General features: G+C 42.3%; 1 protein-coding gene across 2 annotated transcripts in view; it reads left to right on the plus strand.

Moving 5' to 3' along the window:
• REL (REL proto-oncogene, NF-kB subunit) overlaps nt 1-25138 on the plus strand; it is a 37986-nt gene that overhangs the window by 9311 nt on the left and 3537 nt on the right. For both annotated transcript variants that reach the window (XM_052784007.1, XM_052784008.1), the window contains exons 2-6: nt 1125-1267; nt 4673-4821; nt 9160-9251; nt 20713-20853; nt 24776-24880. In XM_052784007.1, the coding sequence (XP_052639967.1) occupies nt 1175-1267; nt 4673-4821; nt 9160-9251; nt 20713-20853; nt 24776-24880 (580 nt within the window). In that variant the 5' untranslated portion in view covers nt 1125-1174. The remainder of the gene's footprint in view (nt 1-1124; nt 1268-4672; nt 4822-9159; nt 9252-20712; nt 20854-24775; nt 24881-25138) is intronic.

Genomic DNA, 25138 nt, shown 5'->3' on the forward strand with positions numbered 1-25138 from the left:
CTTCTTTTCAGTGCCGTGCCACAGGATGTTGCCTGTCATGTTTGTTTGTGATGCTCAACCTTGCTTGAGTAGGATGCTATTATATGAAGATGACAGAGAGCTCAGTAGACATTTCCATAAGCTATGTTCTTCTGATCGTGCAGCACCATGGTGATTCAACTTCTACAATATTTACTTACCCTCTTGTTATTTGTTTTTCACATGCCATCCCACTGTTGTCACTGTTTGATTGACTATCCTGTTTGATGTTCTCAGTGAGATATATTAAATAGCTTGTTACTGTCTGGTAATAAAACATCATTTGAAAAGTACTTACACTCTTGCTAAGTTAATGTCTTTCTAACTCCCCCATTTAAGAATTCTGTGGTCTCTTATTCTTGTCTATCACTTGTGTTTCCTGAAAACCTCTTTTTGACAACTGCCCAATAGCTTTTACTGAGGTTTCGTTGTCTAGGGAGATACTGCAACTAGAAGCTGGCCTTGTGGGAGGTGGGCAACTCAAGATATAGAATTCAATACCAGCAGTCAGGTATTTTCTGAGCCCATGGTGATGGTACTCAACCCAGTAGGGTGGTAGTTTTTTGGTTTTTTTTTTTTTGCATAATTTGCATAGTTTCTGCTTCACTATAAGAGGAACTACATCAATCAATTCTGAGGAAACATCTTCACTTTCAGAGGACATTTAAGTGAACATGGTACTGACAGTACCTGTGCTTTGAGAGGACAACCGTTCCTAAAAGCATATTAAAATTAAAAACATCAGCCATTCCTGCAAAATAATGATTTGTTTTCTGCTGTATAAAATCCTCTTTCATCAGACACATACTCTCCAATAGCTAAAAGAAGCAAAGTTCTAGGTGAGATAGGAGGAGGGGAGGGTGTGGTTTGCGAATTACTTAGATGGCATTGACACCTGAGGCTTTATTTAAAATCTGTTCTCTCCCTTCACCCTCCACCTTCAACGTGTGCATGTACATAAAAAGAAGAGTAGATTGTCTGAGAAGGTAGGCCAAGTGGAAAGATGGTAATATCAATCCAAAGAGTCTAAATTTTCTAATTCTTATATCTTCTGCTGCTTGTTAAGCTCCACTGTGTACTAACATTGAAAATGTTTTGTTTTTAAGGTGGCCCTGAGCCCTACATTGAAATATTTGAACAACCCAGGCAAAGGGGCATGCGTTTCAGATACAAATGTGAGGGAAGATCAGCAGGCAGCATTCCAGGAGAACACAGTACGGAAAACAATAAGACGTTCCCTTCCATACAGGTAAATACCGCTTTTATCCATGAATTACTATTGCCCAGATTAACACTGTGCTGTTAGCATATTAGCTATGTGTTGGACTCGGTGCAGTAAATAAAATACTTTTCTTTTCATGTTCTGTTATTCTGTCCTTGGCATGCAGATGTAGTTGCAACAGAGTGGAAAAAGAGTTCCTTGCTCCTAGCCATTAAAAGATTTTGTTTCAAATTTACAAGAGGAGGAGACGAGGGTGTAGAGGTAGTTAACAAAGCACTGGTAGAGAGGGAACTCGGTGAAGTTACGCATTGTCAGGGAACCATTCGTTATTAGCTTTTTCTGTACACACATTTGTTCCGGTTTCTTAGCTATGTGACTTGGGGTTTGTTTTTACTCTTTGGACTGCAGTATGAATTTTGGGAGAGCTTTGAAGGAGTTTGCATACAAAATTTGAAAAGGCTTTGAAAAGCTGCTGGGCGCAACGTGAAAGAAGGCACTTTGTACAACTGAGCAAAGTAAGAAAGTGACTTGCAGCCAGTGATTTGGTGATTAGGCTCTGCAAAAGAAACTACCATGAAGTATGTAAAGTCAGAAGGGGATACAGAATTTAAAAATGAGCTGAGAAAGGGGAATTATGTGGTCAGAGCACCTGCAATGAAGACGAGTTGGGTGGTTGCATTATGGATAGGTTGGGAAATCCAGAATGAAAGGATTCAGAGTAGCCTTAGCAGGTACGATCAAAGCAGGGACAAAGATACAGACAGTAGAGGTGGAATGGATGGAAGCACTTTGGCAGTAGCTTTCATATGTGAGACAAAGGAATATGTCAGAGACCCTAGACATGTAGGGTAAGGGAGAAGAATTTCAGGTCTCCTATTTGAAGTTTAGTTGCTAATGTTTCCTTGATCTCTTTCAATTTGGAAAAAACTTTCAGAGATGAGATTAGAAGAGAAGGCTCAAATACAAATGGGAAGTTAAGCGCACTTGCTATCTTGAAGCACACTACAGTGCCCAGGAACAGAAGCTGTGTATCTGTGTTTGCAGTGTGTGCAAGTATAAAAAAAAAAAAGTAGAGTCGAAGATGGAGTCTCTGGAATCACAGCAGAAAAAGAACAGATACAGAGGACATGAAATCTGAAAAATATGAGATGTGTTAGGCTGAAGCATAAAAGCTCTTTAAGAAGAGGGAGAGTCTGAGAAAGGTAGTATTGGTAGTCATGTGTTGAGCAGCAGAGTGAGCCTCTACTGCCTAAAGCAACTGTGGAAGCTGGTCTAGCCATGAAGCCAGAATTACTAAGGGAAAAAGCAAACAAGAAGGTCCAGCCCTTGACTATCACAGTGTCAGATTTGGTTAAGGAATGCAGGAAATGGAAATCTTGCCAGACTCTTTTTTTTTTTTTTTTTTTTTTCCCCCCCCAGTGCTCTACCAATTGAACAAGGAACTACGTAGGCAGTTGGCAAAAGTAAATACTTTCACAGCCTCTCAGCCTAAGGCTGTGTCAGGGCACAAGTTGAACAGGCAGTATAAGCCCTTGATTCCTCTTAGCCAGGACTGTGCTGCGCATGAAGGCCAGCCAGAACCCAAAGGGAAGATGGGACATGGGTAGGTGACCATGCAATCCTGGCAAAGTTTGTTCTTTTTTAAAGGTGACTGTTGATGACAGAGCTGATTGTTACTGATAGCAGGTGATTTCTAGGTGAATTCCTGCCTCCCTGAAGCCCATAGGAGGCTTTAGTGCTGATTAGCTGCTAGGGGAGTCCCCTCTAGAGATGGAAACATCAATGAGGATGAGAACAGAGAGGCCAGGAAGACATTAAATTTTGTGGTGTGGTTATGATGAAGAACATCAAGGAGGAACTGGAGAATCAGAACGGGCTACATCAGGCTTCAAGTTCAAGGGGCTGGGTGTGAAATGAGGGAGAAATGATGTAATAGTTGAAGAAGGTGAAGGAGTGGTGGCAGTTTTATTTTAAGAGTAAAAAGTAACGGTTGCTTGTATGAAGGCCAAGAAAGGAGCCAAACTGGAGACTGAAGAAGCTAACAGATGATGGAAGCTAGAAAAGTACAGGCCAAGTCAAAGGTTTGAGGTGTCAGCTGAAAAGGATATATGATGGATCCTTGGGGTCTCAGGAGGAGGAAAGAAAGGGTTGCAGGAGGAGAGGAACAGTTAGTTATAGGGCAGGGGAAGTGGAGGAGGAGAGCTCGCCTCCGCACAAATGGGTGCCTGAGCGAGTCTTGTATTTGCTTTCAAGTTGTTATGCTTCAAACAATTTAGGCCAAACTGTTTTTTGGTGGGGTTTTTTTTGTAGTTGTTGGTTTTTGGGGGGTTTTTTTGTGTGTGGTTTTTGTTTTGTTTTTTTTTTTTGTACACTCACCCACGCAACCCTTGGTGACTTCACTGGTAGCTGTCAGCATGAGGGAAGACTTTTATGCACCTGAGAAATGTGTCCTAAATTAGGCTGATGACTGCTGTGAAGGCTCTAGTAGGAGCTTGAGAATTCGGTGCCCCCCTTCCTGAATATAAGATTGAATATTCATCGGAGAATTAATTAAAAAAAAAAAAAAAAAGACTTCATAGGGGATTATGTCGTGCTGTATCTGTTAAGATCCTCTTTTACTACTTGGTGTTCCATGCACAGGCAATATCTTTATCCCTGAAGCTTTAGGAGTTTTTTCCTAAGATCTTTGGAGCTGGACCTGTCCTTCAATAAGCATTTGTATGTGGTCACCTACATAGAATTTTGCGTCTTTCATTGTAAGGCTAGGTATGGTAATGAAGTATGTCCTGTTACATTTAGTCTTAAAGCGTTACAAGCTGGTTTAGGTCTAAGCTTCTGTATTATCTCTGGCCTTTTGCACAGGGATGAATTCAACTCATATAAAAAGCCCTGGTAAGATGGTGAAGCAATAGATCTCCACCCTCAAAAAAAAAAACCAACCCCAAAAAACCAAAAACAAAACCACCAAAACAAAAGAGGGAAAGAAAAAAAACCCCAAAGATTCTTTAGAGCCTTACAGACTTTCTTCCCATTCTTGCAGTAGGGTAGTTTAAGAGAACTGAATGGATTGAATGTCAAATACTGGCACCAGCAAACTTTTGTCATTACAAATAACCAGCTGCTTTGGCAAAACTAGCAGGTGAGGTATGTTGTTTTACTTTGTGAAATAGATGAGATATGCTTTTGAAAAAAATTTTCACTTTCCAAATATTTTGCCAAAAAGTTGGGGTTTTGGTGTAAAATGAACAGAACTGAAATGGAATGAACAAAACTCCTGAATAGTCCTGGCTTTTATGAAGCAATAATGCCATTTTCTTAGCTGTAGTGTTTCTCCCATAGAGTATTTCAGGATAAAATGTATTTTCTGTTACATGTGGGGACTTTACTAGCCCTGATATCTAAAATCTAGAAAATATCTTACATTTTTTGTAGATTCTGAACTATTTTGGAAAAGTCAAAATAAGAACTACATTGGTAACAAAGAATGAACCCTACAAGCCACATCCTCATGATCTGGTGGGAAAAGACTGCAGAGATGGCTACTATGAAGCAGAGTTTGGGCCAGAACGGCGAGTCCTGTCGTGAGTAATGGTGTTGCTTGGGTGTTTGATTCATTATGCAAGTGATTTTCTAATCTTATGTTTTAAAACTCTGACTAGTGATTAAAAGAGCAATTAGTATGCTGTCTTTGCTGAAGTTTACTAATCCATCTCAGAGAGAGGACAACTTCTCTTTGAAGTATTTCCTTCTTTTTCAATACTGCACACACTCATCTTTGGTCCTATTCTTTTCCTATTACCCTTTTCTCTCCTTCATTTGTTCTCCCAAAGTCTGTCTCCTTTTCCTTTTTCCCACTTGTTCAGTAACACTTCTTACTCTTGAACATGACTCTCTCTCCTGGATGTGAAAATGATGAGTAATGGAATGGGTAACAACATCATTAGAATTAGTACTTCACAGTGATTAGGGAAGTCTTCCATGGGAATTCTATTTGGACTTTCTGTAAACTGATGGAGAAAGTTTGTACTGGCTGAGTATCGTGTCATTTAGAAGATAATGGTTGTGACACGGCTAGAAACGTGTTAGTAGCTGTCACTGTTGTTGCTCTTTGTTTGGGTTGGGGGTGGGGGGGTTGAGTAAAAATAGAGATTCTGCTCAGGCCCAGCTCTGTAGAGCAAGCATGCCAGGGAAGGATCTACTTGTGGATGTAGTAAGGAAAGTTCAGGCTGTGTGCGAGATGTGTTTCTCAGTGCTGTTCAGAGAGATATTAATAATATCTAAAATACAGTTGTATTTGATGGCATTTCCTGTAAGTTCACCAAGTCTTACGTAATAAAGTAAAAGCAGAGTAAACTGCAACAAATGTTGAGTGATGATGGCCGGAGAGGGGAATTTAGAATTGATAAGCTGTATGTGGTTGACAGTTTGCAATGTAGTAAATTTGGAAGTAGGCTATTGCTTTGGGGTAAACATAACTGAGCTGGGAAGAAAATAAGGTAAATATTTCAGTGTATAAGTAGCTCTTACACACTGCTCTCAGGCTGATGGGATTCTGTTGATGTTAGTGAAATTACTCCACATTTATGTGGATTTAGTCAGTAGAACACTATTAAAGGAGAGAACTGAAGACGCAGTCTGTTTGAAGATGATGATTGCCTGACGGTGAAATACACAGTTGTAATAGCGGAGATGCTTCTTCAACATACAGCCCAGGCTCAAGTGATCATGAATGTGGTGCAGCATATTCAGGTGGCACATAGCATGTTGACTGTACTGTCTTTTGCTGTTAGAAATGCTAACAAATTTATTAATTTTTTTTTTTAGCTCTGTTCACAATCCTGTTCTAATTGGCAAATGGTAGAAAAGGATTAGTAAATGTAATTTGTATAACTTTTCCGCCACTGTTATACCTCTCTGGAAAGGTAGGGCTGTCCCTTCAGGCACTTGCCTTCCATCTTGATTGTTGTAACCTCATCCTCGTCGGCCTTCCTGCAAATGGAGTTCCTCTTCACCTTGTCTAAAAGGCAGCTGCAAATACCTTAAACTGTTAAGGGACCTTGCACCTTCCTCTGACCATCCATTCACCAGCTTCCCCTTTGTCTTCTCAAATGAAGCTTCCGCACCTAAGGTCAAAGGATGTCTGCTGTTCCAGCCCATCCCACTTCCTGCTCTCAGCTCTCTGCCTTCTGATCCGAAGCAAAAAAAAGCCTGATTGCTTAACACCTTTTCTGGTTATGTATTACGTTCACCGGCTGCAGGAAGACACTGATGATTGTTTTTCCTCTTGGCATTTTGTTGCACAAGGTTAAGCTTGTAAGCACACGGCAGGCCTGTGGAGAGGCCATTACAGGATGCAATGCCAAAAAGCATTGGGATGTTCTGCAAATATTTATTTGCAAATTTTGATTTCATCTCCATTATATGTGTGCATCAAATCCTGTTCTTTGACATAATGCATTTCACTTAAGGCACTTGTGATTGTTTGCTATATCCGTCAATTCTTCTCAATATTGTTAGGTTATAAGCCTCTCAGTTTTTGACAAAATAGTAAGCGGGCTACTTTCACTTTACCAATAATAGGAAACCGTAAGCTTCAGTTGAGCTTGACATGGGAGATCGTGATGGGAGGAGGCTCGAAACATTCTCTTTGAAATGTTTCCAGCATCGGTACACTCTTTTTTTTTTTTTTTTTTTAACCCAATCATTGGGTGGTTTAAGATGAAAGAACAGTATGATCCATAATTGGATCTGGATGTTTAAAGTAATTTTCCTTTTTGTGGCTAGTGATTCAGTCTTCACATTCTTCTCTTCGAGTCCATGTTAGAGAAAAGCCTCATGCAATACTAGTGAGCAGGAGAGGTCCTCTCTTGGTAGTGGTTCTGGCTGTTTACTCTTGCTAAGCATCCCAAATGGAGCAAAAATCCAATTTTACTTTTTTTTTTTTCCTGCAGAAGTGGAATTATCCCAGATTTTGGGCTGGTCTGAGTAATTACTTTGCTTTCTGCTTATTTAAAGTTCCCCATGTAGTCCCAGTTGAACAAAGTGTTTTGTTCTGCCTGTGGTGTAATGATCTTTGTACTGCTGCCTAAACTTGATCAGGGCCCTCCCTGGCCAAAACATGAAGGCAAAAGTATGAATGTTGGAGCCTGTGTGACTGCCTCTATACTCAGATTTTTACTTCCTAGTTTGCTATCTCTCTACATGGATGATATCATAGTTTTTAAAAGTGTTTTTCTTTTTTTTTTTCTTCTCTCTTCCTACTTCTCCCTCTCTCTTCTCGTTATCTTGCTTGCTTCCTGTCAGCTAGCATTGATGTGAAACCCCACAGCCTTGCTGGGGTTCTTGACAGTTTCTCCTCTGATCTGGCCTTCTGTTTAGTGATAGTTAAGTAGACACTTTCACTGTGACAGTGCATGTTTAAGAAAATGTTTATAATCTGAGAATTACAGGGCGCTTAAAAGCCTAGTTTCTGTCCATGAGAGGCTTTGTTCATAGTGGTTGAAAGGTGCAGAGTAATGGCTGTCAGTCCTTGCACAGCTGGATAAAGCTTTTGTTCAAGGCCAGTTCTACACAGGTACTTGCTTGGTAACTTACAGTGGATGGCTGGAGAGCCTGGGACTGCCAGATGGCCGTGTGGGGATATAATACAGAACCAGGCATGTTCGTGGACTTGAAGTGTGCTTCAGACTGAATCTGCAGAATACAGTGGGTGTTCGGGGCAAGGGGGGGGGGGTATTAATATGTGCTGTGATCAAGCCCTAAAAAAAGTACTACCTACAAGACAAGATAGAAATAGGATTGTTCATCAAGATATGCTGCAAATCTTGAATGTCAGTAGCCACGTTACGTAGCCAGTGTGCTTTAGTGAATTATGAGATGCTAGTGCCTTTTATTTTCTTGTAGGTCACTGTGTCAAGTTCAGGTTCAAAAGGAAGCTTATGCATTTCTCCAGTGAGTGAAGGTTCTGGAAGTGGAGCAGATGGCAGAGGATTTGGGAACCTCTGAACAGAGCGTATTGGGCGCAGGCAAGGGAGCTTAAGGAAATTAAACTTAACGTTTTGCTAGGATAGTCTTGTTCAGAGCAGGGAAATGTAGAACTGTTCTTGAGAGCGTTGGCAGGAACAAGGAGTATCTTTAGGTGCATTAAGGTGGTTTTTTAGGCATAGCTAAGGCACAGAACGTTTGTGGAGTTTCAAAGGATGGGGAAATAGCTGGTACTTCTGGAGAAGGATGCCTGCTGGCATGACCTCTCTTCTGAGCTTAGTGTAACATCATGAAACACGGATTTTTTTTTTTTTTTTTACTTCCTGCTTTACATCCACTCAGCTTTGATGATGTCATGGTTTTTCCATGTGGGAAAGAGTCAGCTTGCTTGGGACTCCCCCCACCTCCTGCATCAGGGTGACCTGCACTTTTATGCAAATAAGGAAGAGCTGCAGCTCTTCAGAACTTTTCCATAACTGTGTGAGATTTAAAAACCTGTTTAGACTTGTTTCAAAAAAACCTTTAAAATAGTGTTTGAAATTTACATTCCCTGATAAAAGCAGGAGAGCAAACCCTTAACTAATGCAAATCAGCAGGTTTATTGATAACAAAAATAATTGTCACTTTAAGTTACCTGAGATTGAGTATTTAACTATTTAATTACTGTAGGTTTACTGTGGAGTAATAATTTTTAATATAGAAATAGATACTGTTAATAAAGAATAGAAATTCTTTAGAATTTCATTTCAGTATTTTTCACCTCTGTTTCTGCTCTTATTTTAGAAAAAAATGCATCCCTTTTCATCCTTCTCAAAATAAGCTCTTTTTTTTTCATTTCTTAAACTGTATGTTATCACACCAACATCAAATAATTTATTTAATATTCTACACTGAAGATTTTATTAATTGCTGAAATCCTGCCACATGTGCTTCAGTTTCCAGAATTTGGGCATTCAGTGTGTGAAGAAGAAAGACCTGAAGGAATCAATTTCTTTACGAATCTCAAAGAAGATTAACCCTTTCAATGGTGAGTAGAACTCAGCTGGTTCATTCTGCAGGGTGGTGGGGTTTTGTTTGTCCTGCCTTTGCTTTTGTGGTGGAGCTTTATTTTCTTTTTTTGAGAAACACTCTTCCCCTTCTGTTTCCCTCCTAGTCTTTCCTCACTCTCATCACATGATGAATCTATTTGGATAGTTGCCCCTTTTATTTTAATTTTTTTTATCCCCAGCAGCAATGTGAGTTGCTGCTTGGACAGAAGCAATGGGATAGCAGCAGAAACCTTCCCTGGAAATTTCTACAAGTACCTCAGGAATCGGATTCCCCAGTTTTGGCAGCTATGAGGATGAAAGACTGAATTAGCGTAACTCTGCAACAACTTAAACCAATTAAGTCTAGCTTGCCACCAACCCGTCTGGTCTCTTGTTGCAACACTGGTGTTTGTGACCCCTCAGCCAGCCAGTTCAGGGAGCTGATGGACTCCTTGAATCATAGAATCATTTAGGTTGGAAAAGACCTTTAAGGTCATCGAGTCCGACTGTTAACCTGACGCTGCCGAGTCCACCACTAAACCATCTCCCTAAGTGCCACATCTACGTGTCTTTTAAAGACCTCCAGGGATGGGGACTCAACCCCTTCCCTGGGCAGCCTGTTCCAGCTGCCCCTCACTTGATTTTACAGCACGGGAGCTGGTACAGGCACTCAAGAAGTCCACAGCAGTGTTGGTCTCAGTCAAGTCCAAGGCAAGTTGTGCTGCTACAGAACCACACCTGTAAGGGCCTACACACGGGCTGCAGTTTTACATGACAGCAGATCTGTGGGCTGCTCTCAGAAAGAGTCATTCTGCTCTTCCCTCCATCTCTGGTCACACACTCCTACCACTTTCCTCACACCAGATACAGAGGCTGCGTGGCTACACGGTGAACGGACTCAGCAAGTTGCTCCAACGGAAAACTAACTTGCAAAAAAAAAAAAAGAAAAAGTGGTTTCCCCTCAGATCAACTTGCTAAAGCAATTCATCTCACAGCCAGATAATTGCTAAGTTCAACGCACAGAGGGAGTGGGGAACACACAGCAAATTGTAGGGACTTGCAGCATGCAGGCACAACTGGGAGGGAATTAGATGAAAAGCATAAATACCCCCAATCTATTAGCTAAGCATTATGAATGTAGTCATGTATTTGCTTAAGTGTGGCAAGAGCTTGGATATTTTCCAAATTTTTTTTTTTTTTTAAATACCCACAGAAGCCTTGCTAAAGTCAGGTAAGACCCTTCTTAGAGAGTCGAGAGCTAGATTTCTGGGTAGCTTTAAAGTACATGTCCCTGAATTAGGAAAAAAAAAAAGAAGCATGTTGAACTTATCTAAAACATTTCTCATTCTGTAATATCTTTCTTAATTTTAGAACAGCCATTTGGAGTCAGGCTGATGGTCCTAATGGCCCATCTAAACAATTATCCTGGTTCTGATAATGTATGCACACAATAGCATCTGGTTTTGCATTTTAGTCCATCAGCACAGTTTAAACAGTTTAAGTGTTTTAATTACGTTACCTTGACTCAGCCAGCTCTGCCTTGATTTCAAACAAAAAAGGGGAACGCTTCTGTTCAGCCCTCTTGGCTTTCTTTTACTCCATAAATAAAAAACGAGTTGATGTTTTCTTTTGATGTCGTGCAGTAAAAGAACATGATAAAATGCCTTTTTGTACGTCTATTTCAACAAAGAAACTTCAGCAACCACATAGCTCTGTTCCTAGTGCTGCTGAGCGCAGTAGTGAAGAAACGTTTTAACAAAAATCACTTGACGGCAGATTTTTAGTGGTTGGCACGTAACTCCAAATTCACTAATAATTTTGGGGCAATTACAGCAGGTTGCACTTGGTAGCATCAGGGCAGATCCTGGGCTGCTTTCCACCAGTCCAGCAGTGGAGGAGACCACCGCCCTGCCCTGGCAGCCCGGGAGAGCCTTGCGTGGGTGACACGCAGGGCAGCACCCTGCTCTCGGCAGGGCTTGTGCTGAGCAGGGGCTGCTGGCAATCCCCAGCCTGCGTAATTGCCTTTCGGCGCTTGTTAACGTGTCAGCACAAAGCAGAGCCGCTTGAGAATGGCCTCCAGCTGCTCCAGGGCAGTCCCATGCTAAGTAGAGCCCAGAAAGGCATAGGACCAAGGCCTAATAAAACAGGATTAGCGACAGAAATATTTTTATATGTGTACTTAGTTGATCAAAACAGGGTTTTGTTAGAAGCAGTCACTGCAATGTTCCCTGCTTGGTAAGATTGAAAGTTTTATGTATGGATTTAGTTTGTTTTTCAAGGTCAGAAGAGTATCGCTACATTCTCCAAGATTGCACAGGCTGTATTGTATCCATCCTGCATTGTGCTTTATGTGTCTTCAGAAAGGTGTCAGACTTTTCTATTTAGGATTGTTTGGAGTTAGGTGCATCCTCTAAGCAGGTCGCAAGTTATTGTTACTCATTTCTTGTGTGAACGTCATAAAAGAAACTTCATGGAGCTGAAAACTAGCCTTCAGGGTGTTTGTGAGTTGGTTGGTTTTTCTTTTTCTTTCCCACCTTTGGGAACAGTGAAACAGTCCCTGTCCTGCGTCTCCTTTCAGGGCAGAGGTTCAGTATTGACCCTATTAACAGATGCAAAATGCCTCCAGCTTGCTAGCATATGTATTACTTGTCTTGTCAGTAAGGAATGAAGTAATAGCAAGGCGTGGGTCCACAAAATTGCATTCTAGACTTCCTTGTATAAAGGGGGCATCGTCTTCCAGTGAAGCCCAGGTGCCACAGGCAACTGGGAGGGTAAAGGGAGAGTTGAGCACTAACACAAATTCTCTGGTGGTGTCATCCCTCCTCCATGCCTTCCAGCATACGGTATGGATGCATGCTGAATAAGGGTCATAATTGGCAACAGTAGGAAGTTGCTTGCTCAAGATACATGGGTTTTAAGATCATTTTCTCCAGCACTCTTGCCTGTACTGTTGGAGCAACTGCTGTCTACCTCTGAACTCCTGAATGATTAGAAGTTGGTGTTTGCAGACCATGCCATGTGCCTAGCTGGAGCTGTCTGCATCTGAGTCATTCTGCAAGTGTACCTGTAAGGCTGTTTCAGTATACATTCCCCACTATTACTATTAGCTGGCAGCATTTATCCCTTGTGTTGTGGTTTAACCCCGGCCAGCAGCTAAGCACCACATAGCTGCTCACTCACTCCTCTCCCCTCTTGGTGGGATAGGGACGAGAATCGGGGTGGGGGGGAAGTAAAACTCATGGGTTGAGATAAGTTTAATAACTGAAATAAAATATAATGATAATAATTGTAATGAAAAGGAAGATAACAAAAAGAAAGAGAAATAAAACCCAAGAAAGATGAGAGATGCACGCTGCAATTGCTCACCACCCACTGACCGATGCCCAGCCAGTCCCTGAGTAGCGATTAACCCCACCCGGCCAACTCTTCCCAGTTTATATACTGAGCATGACCTCCTCTGGTATGGAATATCCCTTTGCTAGTTTGGGTCAGCTGTCCTGGCTATGTCACCTCCCAGCTTCTTGTGTATGTCCTCGCTGGCAGAGCATGGGAAACTGAAAAGTCCTTGACTTAGGATAAGCACTACTTAGCAACAACTAAAACATCCATGTGTTATCAACATTATTCTCCTACTAAATCCAAACCACAGCACTGTACCAGCTACTAGGAAGAAAATTAACTCTATCCCAGCTGAAACCAGGACACCTTGTTAAGTTCAGTACAGGCTGTACAAATTGTGTGCATTCACTTGGATTCAAGTCAGATGACTTGCACTCAGGTTGCTCCTCTTGTGTTAGCCTTGTTTGAGAGAGAATCGCTGTTTCCACACCGTCACCAGATGTGTTCATGATCCATTGTGTTCACAAGGTACATCCCATATATTTTTGTCCTTTAATAAGCTAAACAAATCTAGAAATCTGTCTCGTCTGTCATCCCTGAGCACGTCAGGGGAAAGGTGCGCAGTGGCAGCCTAACGTGTAAGTAGGACTCCTTGGCATGATGATGATGATGATATAAATAGCACAGCATCGAAGGAGCAGAGTTACTCCTCCAGTGGAGCTGGTCCACGTCTGCTTTCTAGGGTGTTTATTTTCTTTCAGTAGCTGTTGAGTTGTGCCATATCCTTGTCTTCCCATGTACTGTCTGATGTACAGCCAACTCAAATTAAAAGAAGAGCCAATCTTCAGTTAAGAGCTTTTGTGGGTGGGTGTGACTTGACATAGAGACAACAATTGAGTTAATAACAGCTCAAGTTAATTATCGATGAGAAAAAGCCCTCAGTGCTTTCTTTAAATTTAGGAGAAAACTGTACTTGGCACAGTATTACAGAGGACTAACCTTTTTCTAGCCAAAGGGACGACAGCATGAAAACCTTAGACTTGTCTTAGAGTGAGAAACCCAGAGCATCGTCCCATTTCAGGCAGTTGATCAATAGGGTATAAACAGGCTTTCCCTGGAGCTTGACATACACTTAAGGTTCCTGTTCCTTTGTAATTGCTCTTGCTAATAAGCATTTAATTAATTTTTAGGCTCTCCCCTGTACCCCACTACTAGCTCGGCTCCGTTTGCCTCCGCAGTCTTTCCTTTGCCGTTTCCCCTTTCTGCCCGCAAGCAGCTGACCCCGCGTTGGCTTCGCACTCGTCACAGTCTCCACGACACCTCCCCGGCCCCCCCCGCACGCCTCCGCCATGCGCCTGGGCTCGTCCCCACACCAGTCATGCTCGCTTCCTGCCCACGCGCGCTGTCACCCTCTCCGCAGCTTCCCTTGCTGGCCCCTGCATGGCCATGCTCGTAAGACCCCCTCTTCTCCCACGCCACTCACCCCCGTCGGCCAAGTTCGGGATACCCCCCACACTCCAGCCCCCTTGCTGCAGGGGAGTGCCTGCTTTTGGGGGGGGGGGGGGGGCTTGTAGGGCCATGGATTACATGAGCAAATAAGCAAAGTATTAGGAACCAAAAGAAGGCTCTCAGCGAGAATTCGGGAGTTGGGAACGGTTTGAAAGTGGAAAGTGTCAGAGTCCTCTGTAGTGAGTGCCTTGGATGTTACAAGAAACTTTCAACTTCTGTCCTTAAATTAAAAGAAACATGTAACCCTCCAACTAAATTCTCAGGCTGAAAGTCTCGGTAAGTGAGAGTTGTCGCCTTTTTAATAGGCACAGAGCAAATCCAGTTGAGGAAAGCTAAATGTCCTAACACAACTTTAGCTTTTGCCTTTGGAAAGCCCTTTGTTCTTTCGTTCCTGGTGTAAATGCTTCTTGCTGTTTATGCTGAAATGTGTGTATTAACCTAAGGGACAGCCCCTTTTCAAATTGTTTAAAAATGAAAAGGAAAATTACTAAGTAGAGACACAAAAAAAGCGACTTTTTTTTTATGCTATAAACAGAAACTGCTAAAAAATGTGTTAGAAATGTACAGAGGCTGATGGATGTATTTGCTTAAATCAGTTCCAATTTTACCTTTCTCAGATTGAACTCTAAACAGGAAAAGAACCCATTCAGAGAAACATTGTCTAGATAAAACAAGGACTGAGTTTCGAAAGTTTTAATTTGTATTCCCAGTTCTTCCCTTGGCTTTTGTATGAGGCCAGGCCATTCACCTTCCCTGCATTTCTTTCTTCCGTAAACCAGGGAAATGTAACTGTAGTAGTTTGGGCATTTGTTGACTGTAGGTTAGCATCTGAATTTTACAGTCTTTTGCACGAATCAACCCCCTTGAGTTTTTGCTTTTTTAAAATTACTGAGTGTTGTCGATGCATGTTCTGTTTATAGGTTCATGCAAAGGTTTCTTTTTTTCTGCAGAATTGATTGAAACTTACCTCTTCATGGATCACAGAGGTATAAACCAGGCATGGGTCTATCGGGAGACGAAACATGGTGCTGCCATGGTCCTTCTCTCCCCTTGTTCTCAGCTTCTACCTCCCAGCAACTGCTAGTAGATGGTATTTATGCCTCTGGACGTGTAGCTGAACAGCCTGGCCTGTCATCCAGTACTGTGCGTTCAGTTGCTGAAGCCCAGGTACAAAGCACAATATCCTGCTTTTGACAGCAAGGGACAAATAGCACACCAGGACATGTGCTCTTTCCTTTGTGATTGTAGTTCACTTAGAAACAGCAAATGTAGCATCAAACTAGCTGGTGAGGTCCTTTTTAGCTGCATAGAGTTCAGCTACAGGAGACACCGGTCAGATACTTGGGCCATTCAGTGTGTGCTGCATTACTTGTCTGCTGTAGCCTTTCCTAAGGCTAGCTGCTGTACAGCTACACAGTCACAGCTGGGGCTGCAGCGCGGATGTACGCTGGGGGGAGTAAACGGAATTGGAAGTGTACTTCGCGGGCACTGAGCAGGACCGGGGACTTGCACCCGGTTTCTCTGACTGATTGAACCTGGCATAAATCAGCACTAGCACTAGAAGAGGCAGTCGGTCCTTTCACTGCATCTGTCTGCTTCCACCCTTTCCGTTGCGCCAAGGCTAGTGGTCCTGGGAACCGACTGACTGAAAACAAGCCTTTTCGTCTTCTTCTGGCAAGTTAGCTTTACCCGGACCAGTTCCTTGATCTGATTCAGCACGTGAGAGCTAGGCCCAGCCTAAGAGTAGTGCTGGAAGTGAAGGTTGGGCAGAGACAGCCTTTTACAGCAAAACCTCTGGCACAGACCGAGTTAAACTGATCAGTGGGTATCAGGGCTAAGGCAGGTATCTTTGTACTCCAGGAGCAAAATGCTTGAGGCAAACCACCTCTGTGTCATCACTTAAATGAAACTGAGCTCCCAGTGTATCCCTAAATTAAAAAACCATCATCTGCGTAAGAGAAAAGGCAGCATACAGCTCATCGTGACGATGTGTGTTCCTGAGCGGTCTCCTTGGTGAAGTGTTTTTGTTTGCGGGAGGTCATTCTCTTTGAGATCTAGCGTGGCTCATGTAGCCCTGCAGCCCCTCATGGAGGAGTGAAGGTCACAAGATGTCCCTTCGTGGGGTAAACGGGTATTCTCAGTGTAGCCTTCTCTGAATGTGTCACACCACATCATTTGCCCTGGAAGTTTCCATGCAGGTTAAGTTTAGATGCTAAATTACCTCCAACTGCACCCACTCCAGAAGTTTCTGACATCATTAGTCTAGAAGTCGGGTGGAGGATGGTATGTGAGGAATCTGCTATTTAATCAGGTGTTGCGTTATCAGTCAAAAAAACAAACACTTCATCATTTCTCTTCAGTGTTCAGAATAAACTTTCACTTTCTCTGTAGCATCACTTTATGAGTAGACATCAGAGCCCTTAATCCCCCAGTAATTTCATCAGATAAACAGTATTTTATTGGCCTTTCTGGATGTTGGAGACTGTTAAAATAGTAAAAAACATTAGAAATTAATAAACAGGAACAAACAGGAGGCCTGATATTAATCAGCATCTTTAATTTTGTGCCCAAACTTGGACTTGCATGTTGGTGGGTTGGTCCCAGAAAGTCTCCAGTTTTGTCTTACAGAAGCAAATCCAAGAAGCTCTCTCATTCATTAGAAACCCAGCGGGGCATCTTTGGACTTTAGTGACCTAAATGTTGGAGACGGGGACTACCCAAACCTGACGCCTGTGTCGCGGGAGCTGCTTAGATTAGCCAGCTCAGGTTGGAAGGGGTTCATGATTTTAGCTTGCGTGGGGTGTTTTTCTGCCCGCACTGGAACTGTATCAGTCTCTTCCCGTGTTAGTGGATAATGGATTAGAGAATTATTGCAAAGGTAATTATTTTTTAAGATGGGGAATCAGCATTTCTTTCAGTAGAGTTGTAAACAGGTTTATAAAGAAAGGATTTACTAGTTATTGTAGCCCTGTTCAGGTTGGACAGCTAGTACTCCCCAGGTTTGACGGTAACTCTAGGTACTGCTTTTGAAATCCTATTGCCAGAATCTTGGTGAGTGGGGTTAGTTTTCTTTTACCATGGTGCTGGTGGTATTTTTATGGATTTTTTGGCATCATGCCCCATATTTACCTTAAAATTTTAGTTCTTTTTTAGTATTCTTTTAATTTCTATGTGTTTAAGTTGTTACGTGTTACTTCTGAAAGCTCTCCTTCCCCTTGTAAAAGAGCTGTACTTACAAACATTCCTTCATATACTCCTGTTGGCATAGATAACTACGGAAAATGAATTTCTGCCAGGTTAAGGCTAGCTTTTTATTAGATTGGGCCGTCACAGGAACATACCTAGATTGTTGGTTGGATTCCAGTTCTTTCGGTCGGATTCATGTGAAGACAGTAAGGTGTGGTACCACCACACAGCAAGGAGTCAGAGGAGGAAGTTGAACTCTTGCCAAAACCAGAGTACTTCTTCCTTTTATTCATATGTCGCGTTCGAGCCTTTTTTACCATATCTGCTCCCAACACGCTGCATCATGCGACTTTTTTTTACTTCATGTGTGTAATGTCACTGGTTTCAGTAGAGCTGCTTGTGTGGAGCTTGCAGAGGTTGATGGAGTGGCTACTCTTCTTCTCCAGTCCTTTCTGTTCCCAAAATCTTCTACAGCATTTCTTAACTTTAATAACTTCAGGTTTGTCAGGTTTAACCCTGTCTGTTGTCCTTCTGTACAGAAGTCAGTGAAATAACACGGAACAACACGACCATCCTCCGTATGGCCGTACTCCAGGCATTAGTCAGTGTGTTTGTCTGCCTCAGTTTTGTTTGTTTTTAATATTCTTAAGGTGTAAACCAGCATCTGTTCAAGTTAGTGGCTACTCTCAAATTGACTTCAGAGGGAGCAGAATTAGATGTTTGTTAAAAATAACATTTTATTTTGTTTGGATGATTGTCTTTTAGGAGGGAATGAAATATGTTTTGAAATTGATGAAAGCTATGCACTTCTTTATATGAACATGGAATCTAGCTTCTATATATTTTTTTTTTAAGCATGTCATCACAGGATGGAGTTGCAGCTGTCTTGTTCTCCTTTTTTGCTCTGTTATGTTCTTCTCATCTGGTTAAAAATAGCCCAAGAGGAATCAGTCTTGACTGAGCACTTCCTCTTTCAAACTACAGATTTTTAAAATTGTATTAAATCATTTATAAGAAAATGCAAATTAGGAGCAGTGTTTTTTGCTGTAATACAATGAGCTGTATACAGTAATTCTGTTTCTTGCAATTATTGGCACGCCACACCTTTCCTATATCAGGTGGTTAAACAGATTTATTGGGAATTTGAGAAAGTTCGTAGTATAGAAAATTAGGTAATTTGAACATTAGCATTACTGATTTTCTCCATATCTAGCGTATTTTTGCACTTAACAGAGTTCTTTTAAGCTTTAAGTCTGCTATTACTTGTTTCTGAGGAAGAGGCTGCCGCACCTGTGGAAAACATGGTGTGAGACTGGTGCTGCTTTAACCTGTGAGAGACTTGATTGCACAACCACAGAGTCCTTGCTTTTGATTCAGAATCAAAAGCCAGATTCAGATTTTGTGCTTGGCTTCTATCTACAGGGAGTTGACTTAGACAAAGGTGTTGCATCTCTATGCTCAACTTAATTTTTAAGAAGTTTGAAATTTGACTGCCGCTTGGGCTCTCTGGCTGGATCCATGTGGTCACCAGTTGCTAATACAACACAGGAACGTAAGCCTTGATGCCAGAGCGTCCTCAGGAGCTAATTGCCTGCTGGCTGTGATGTCAGAGCATGGATTAGACTCACCCGAGCTGCTGGGAGCGAAGTAGCGTTGCACTCCTGATTATCCCTTCTGCAATCTAGAGAAGGCACTTTTTTTTTAATTCTCTAAATCAGGCTGTATTAAGAGGCAGTTGGGCTGCGGAGTCTGCCAAACCTGAGTTAGGCTGAACAGCTGTCTGTTCCAAACCTGTTTTCTAAATATCCTGGTTTATTAAGTTAGCAGGTCGACTAATGAAGTGCATTAAATCATAAAACTCTGCTCTGCATACCTGGTAATACAGTCAGCCACCAACCTGCAAAGTGTACGCGGGCAGAACTCCCCTGGGCTCCACCATTTCTGAAGTCACACATGTAGCTGCTGCTCAGTTTTGTACTTGCTAGTGTATTTGTCTTGAAATATTGCAGATCATGGGCTTGTAAAAGGGAAAGGTGACTTGATTTCATTTTATAGTAGAGACCAGGAGAAACGGAGATATTCAGAGCACGAGAAAGACTAAAAATGCCAGTGGAAAGTATTCTGAGCTCAGTGCAATTATTATTTCACACTATCAAAAGGTAAAAGGAAGAAATCATTCAAGTGGGCATTGTCAGATCCCACTTATGGCAGGGTGGAGACCAACCCAGTGATAAATGTTAAAGGTCAGAGCATTGCAATCTAATCAGTACAGTGTGATCCCCAGACTTCCTATCGCAGGCACGGTGAATCTTTTATTCTTGCAAGTGGCCTTTGAAAGGGCAGGGGAAGGAGTGAACTGGAGAGGTGGTGATCTGTTGACTTGGCACATGTTCACTTTAAGTAATTGCAAGGAGTATCTAGTATCTAGCTATGCTGAACTGCTGCTTTGAACGATTTTGGAAAAGAGGGCCACTTTAAATTATTTTAATTATCAGTACTTCTACTTAAGTGAAATTAAATCAGTTTCTCATTTTGCTAGCATTGAATGTCAACTTAATCGTTTCGTGTCAGACCTTAAAGGAAAGCATCGAATTCAGAGAGGGCTGCTTTTCCCAGCATCGCCCATTAAGCTAGGAGTACATGAAATGTTCAGTAATGACATCCCAGGTCCTATGTCTTGAAATTAAAGCAAGTGAAAGAGTGAACAAAACTGAAATGCTGAGCTTGGGTTATGCATTACCATGTTTTACACTGGGAGGAATATGTAAGGAATCAGACCCTTTCCAGCAAGGGTTTGCTTGTTGTATCACAAAGTTATATCATAATGATACCACTAATCACTATTCTTAAAGGTACAGAAGTGACACAGATGTTGATGGTTTGTGTTGTTTCGGCTTCATTCTTGCCAAAGAACTGCCTTCTGATTATTTTTCTGTCTCTGTTTCTAGAGGAAAATAATGATAATACCGTGTAGGAGAAGTCTCTCACTGTTGTAGAAAAATCTTCAGCTAGGTCCTAGGACTTCTCTGTACTGAAGTATTTCTCTTCAGCAGCGGCATTCATTTTATTGATTTTTATCATGTGCAAAAAAGAGATATACATCCAGGGAATGACTTTTAAACTACAGATACATGAAACTGGTCTGGAAGGCAAGGTGAGGAAACCAGACACAAGAAGCAACTGGAGAACTAGGACAGTTTAGCCTTATTTGATGAAGGGAAAGCACTGCAAGGCTTCTGTATTATTTGTTGTGTACAAGGAATTATTCATGCAGCCCCTGGAAAGCTAGCAGGGACTACGGGCACATTTCGTCTGCCTTGGCAACACCATCTCTTCTACCGGTGGAGGTTCATCCCCAGTTTGTTAAAGAATTACTGCTGATTTTGATGACTAATCCTTAGTCTTCTCTTTCCTTCTGCTGTTCAGTGCCTGAAGAACAGCTGCACAACATCGATGAGTATGATCTCAACGTCGTCCGCCTCTGCTTTCAAGCTTTCCTTCCCGACGAACACGGCAACTACACGTTAGCTCTTCCTCCTTTGATTTCCAACCCGATCTATGACAACAGTAAGTACCAACCCAGTCAAATGTGTGTATTTTTTTTTTTCCTTTTCTCTTTTGCTTGGAAAGAAAAATGCCAGGCCAGTTTCTGAGGTCTGCGCCAGTCTTCTGGGTCACTTCTGTGGCTTGGGACTGCTAGATGCATGTCTAACACATGGCAAGTCAGTGAGCAAATGCTCGGAACATGATCCCAGGGTGAAGTGTTGGCCCACCAGAGTAAGAATTGTCTGTCGCACCCACGGACTCACGCATGGATGCTTTCTCAGCCCTTGTTCACATATCACAGTAATGACTGCAAGGAGAGGCCTGCTCCTGACGTGCCAAGCGATTAAAATAAATAGTAGCGAGATGGATGGCTGCTGCAAGACTGATCTGTTTTCCAAGGATGTCCTCTAAAGCCTGTTTGTACCCATGAGGAGTCTTGCCTTTGCCTTGCGAGAGCTCTGGAACAGGACTCGAGAGGGAGATTTATCCCAGTGGGAAACTGTCTTAATGCTTTTATATATCCCTTTTGTATACCGGTTGGTTGCTATTTTCAGTGTATAGGTAGGTAGCGGGAGAATGTTTGATCATGCTCTGGGAGGGTGCAGACGTACGTGAAACACCCCTTCTTCTTTCCACAAACCTGGACTTCCGTGTGGCTTTGGCAGGTCACTGCAGTTGAGGATTTTAGCCCTCAACATGTGCTGGACTTTTCTCCTGGAGAAGAATAGCAGAAGAGCTTCTAATAACTGGAAACTTTTTGGTAGTGGCTTTTATTTCTGCAGTGAAAGTACTTCCGTGCTAACTGTTTAAGGTCAAGGGACACTAGTTTAGCAGAAACTGCTGAATAAAATAAGGTCTGCATTTTATCAAGTCGATGTTAAAATTGTGTCGATGTGGGCATTACCATTATGAAAATGTTTAACATGAACCCAGGTGGTTTTGTTATTTTTAGAGTCTCTTCTAGAATTATCTAGAAGTTGGAACTGTGCGCATTGTGTTATTGAGAACCCTCGTAGTACTAAAGTAATTAGGGTTGAGATAAAATTGATGTACAAGATTTGCAGCGATGTCTCAGATGCCATTTAGAAATGTGCCAAATCATGATTACTTGTCTACGTTGATTGACGTCAGTCTTTGCTAAGCTGCTGAAATGACAGATGGCCGTGTGGTGGGGGAAGCTTGGTTTTTTAGTGTGGGTGTATGTGGGCAGCTGCTGATACACTATAGGTATCTAAAATCCTCCGTGTAACGTAGCAGCGGTGTAAATAAAAGCGCATAACTGCAACCACAAATCATAAAAATTATGCTGCTCTTGTCTGGAACAGCAGTTTCAGATCTGAATTTCTTTTTAAAATGTTAGCCTTTTTAAACCTGCTCTGTCATACAGAACTGGGTAAGGTCAGGTTATAACTTTAGATGAAATATAAAATTCTATGGTACAATGGGCTTGGAAATCCTAGGTGGTTAGAGTTCAAGCTTTCGCAGATCTGTTCAGACCAGGAGCAAAAAGGTGTTCAGAGCTTTTCTGAGAATCAGCTTGCATACTTTAAATGTAGTATTTTCTTCACTTTCTAATCCTTTGTAGTCTCCACCTGCTTTGGATAGTAGAGATACATAAGAATAATATGAACATAATACGGAGGCAATCACATTAGCAGAGACTGCAAGTTTATAAAATTCAGTATTACAGGCAGCTTCTATTTTCAGTTGCTTATAACATTAATGTTAACTGGTTTTGAACAGAAATTTCCCAAGTTGCGTATCTTACCACGCTGAAAACTCTTGGGAAAAGTCAGATAAAGCAGCTTACTGATTCTGAGAAATGAGGTTAGGGAGAACATGTTGTTCTGCCCTTGTTCAAATGATGTGGTTTTTGGGGAGAAACTCGTTTTTCTAGGGATTTGTTACCAGGGATGTGCTTTTGGGGAGCGAGGAACAGGAATTGGGCAGGAGTCACGGCGATGGGGAGGCGAGGGCGTGCACAGGGGAAGAGAGATGGGAAGTGGCATGGCGAGACAGAGGCCACAGAATATCTCGCTCTGAGGCTGGTGCTGAACTCGGTGTTCCTGCCCGGCACGGGGGCTGACAGCAGAGAGTGGTGCATCCACATCTGCATGCATTTGTGTTTCTTTCCTTTATCCTCCTGTCTAAACTCCCCTTAAAATAAAAGACAACAAACTCCAGCCTAGGAGACCTTCCCAAAAACCTGTTAAAAGGACATCAAGTGGTATTCAAGCATACAGAAGTGAAACAAAGGTAAAATTAGGCTTCTCCTTGCAATTCTCAATTTACCCTTACTGTGAAAAACGCACAATGACGCTGTCAATCATATGATCCTGTGCCATTTCTGGGTTTGTTTTGTTTCCCCTCCCTTCACAATTTCTGATTCATTCAGCAAATGAAGTGGCATGTGTCATGTAGTAAATGAGGCTGTAGCACCCGCTTCTCCTAATAATAATAGTAATAGCTGCAGATAGTAACTACGTAATTGGGATCTGGTCTGAGGTTACCAGGAGCTCTGTTTTAAGTGTAGTCTGTGTTGTGCTACAGCATACCTGTAGAGTACCATGAAAGATCAGGCAGGAATTGACTCAAACTGAGAGTCCGAAGTAGATTTTTTTTTTTTTTGAGGGTGACACCATGAGCTTCAACTTTGTATTTCATCGCTGTGCCTGGAACAGGGAGCCCATGGTGGTGCCTCATGTTGCTGTGGTGGTAGGAGGATCGGTTTCTGGGTCACAAAGCAGCACCAGCTGGATCCTCCCAGGTGAATACGTTTGGAGTTGATGTCTTGGCGTAACAAGACGAAAACATCATGGCACGGCCTAGTTTTGTTCTGTTGACTGGAGGGGTGGAAGAAAGGGCAGTAAACTATGAATATGGTCACAGCCAGTAGCAGAGAAATGATCATCAGTTACTTTGTATGTTAAGTGAAGACGGGGTCATAAAATTGGTATGGGCTCACTTGAAAGTATCAACACAACATATAGGCACAGGGGGTGAACTTGAAATTCTAGACTTCTTCCATTCTGGCTTTTTTTTTGTTAGTTCTTTGTTACCTCTGAATTACTATATTGTGACATTAGTGCCCTTTTAAAGAAATTGTAACATAGCCCAGGAAGCTCCAAGGAGGCTGTTCTTTCTTGCAGTAGTCTCCTGTCCATATTTACCCTGCTGGAAAGCTGCTGCTACTGAACGGGGCCAGACACCGTCAGGCACTGCTTGTCTCCATCCCGCATGAGTCCCCCTTCGCCATCAGGCTGTTTGGATGTGGTGTGCAAAGTTGGGTGGTGGTTAATTTACTGTGACATACAACGCTACCAGAGACTGTGCATGGGGCAGCTCTCCATCCACAACTATCATAAGCACTTGTCCGTGTACAGCCACAGTCTGGAGTTGAAATTTGAGTGGGTTTGGACAAAACTTGCTATAAAAGTTAGGCTCCTAGACCTGTTCTCAAACACCTAGAGAGGGTACCAGAGGAGAGGCTTGATGGCCAAGTATGTCTCTGAATAAAACTACAACCAGATACTCAGAGAGGGGAATTTTCTTAACTTGCTAGCCCAGCTTTTTCCAGAGAAGAATGACTGTAACAGGTAATCAGTCACTCAGAGAACTGCTTTGAATTCTACAGCTTGAAGGGCAGCAGGGCTGAGCACAATCACGTCATTCGGGGAAGTATTTTGAGACTGCTCTAGAATAGTTAGGGAGTGAGTGGCACAGCTGCACTGGAGATGAGCGGCCAAGAGCTGTAGGATCATGGAACATCAAGCCCTGCTTCTGAATTTCCTGTATGGAGCAACTTGTTTTGTGTGGATTTTGGGGTGTCACACTCCTCCAGCTGTTGCCTTCCCTTCATATGCCTTAACTCCCAGCACCTCACCTTCAACAGCGACAAAGTTACAGTAATTCTTTATCATCAAATTTGCCCATTTGTTTCCAGGAGCTCCCAACACAGCAGAACTAAGAATTTGTCGTGTGAACAAGAACTGTGGAAGTGTAAAAGGAGGAGATGAAATATTTCTACTGTGTGACAAAGTTCAGAAAGGTAATCTTGACTAGGTTTTGGTGTTTTTTTTTTTTCTTCCCCTGCCTTTGTTCCAAATGGCTGACACTACCACTTTCTAGCTGGGGAACTGAAGCCCTTCACCACACTGCCGTGTAAGTGGTCTGGTTTTATAGCTGGGCAGAACAGCTTTCAGGTTCAAGGGCTCTCAGCACCTCTGAAAGATACTCAGTGCCTTTAAAGTTGAGCCATCTACTTTTCATCTGAATTCTGAGTCAGACTCCTTTCTTTGTTCCTCTT

Source organism: Harpia harpyja, chromosome 4 (genome assembly GCF_026419915.1).
Source record: "Harpia harpyja isolate bHarHar1 chromosome 4, bHarHar1 primary haplotype, whole genome shotgun sequence".
Lineage (NCBI taxonomy): Eukaryota > Metazoa > Chordata > Aves > Accipitriformes > Accipitridae > Harpia > Harpia harpyja.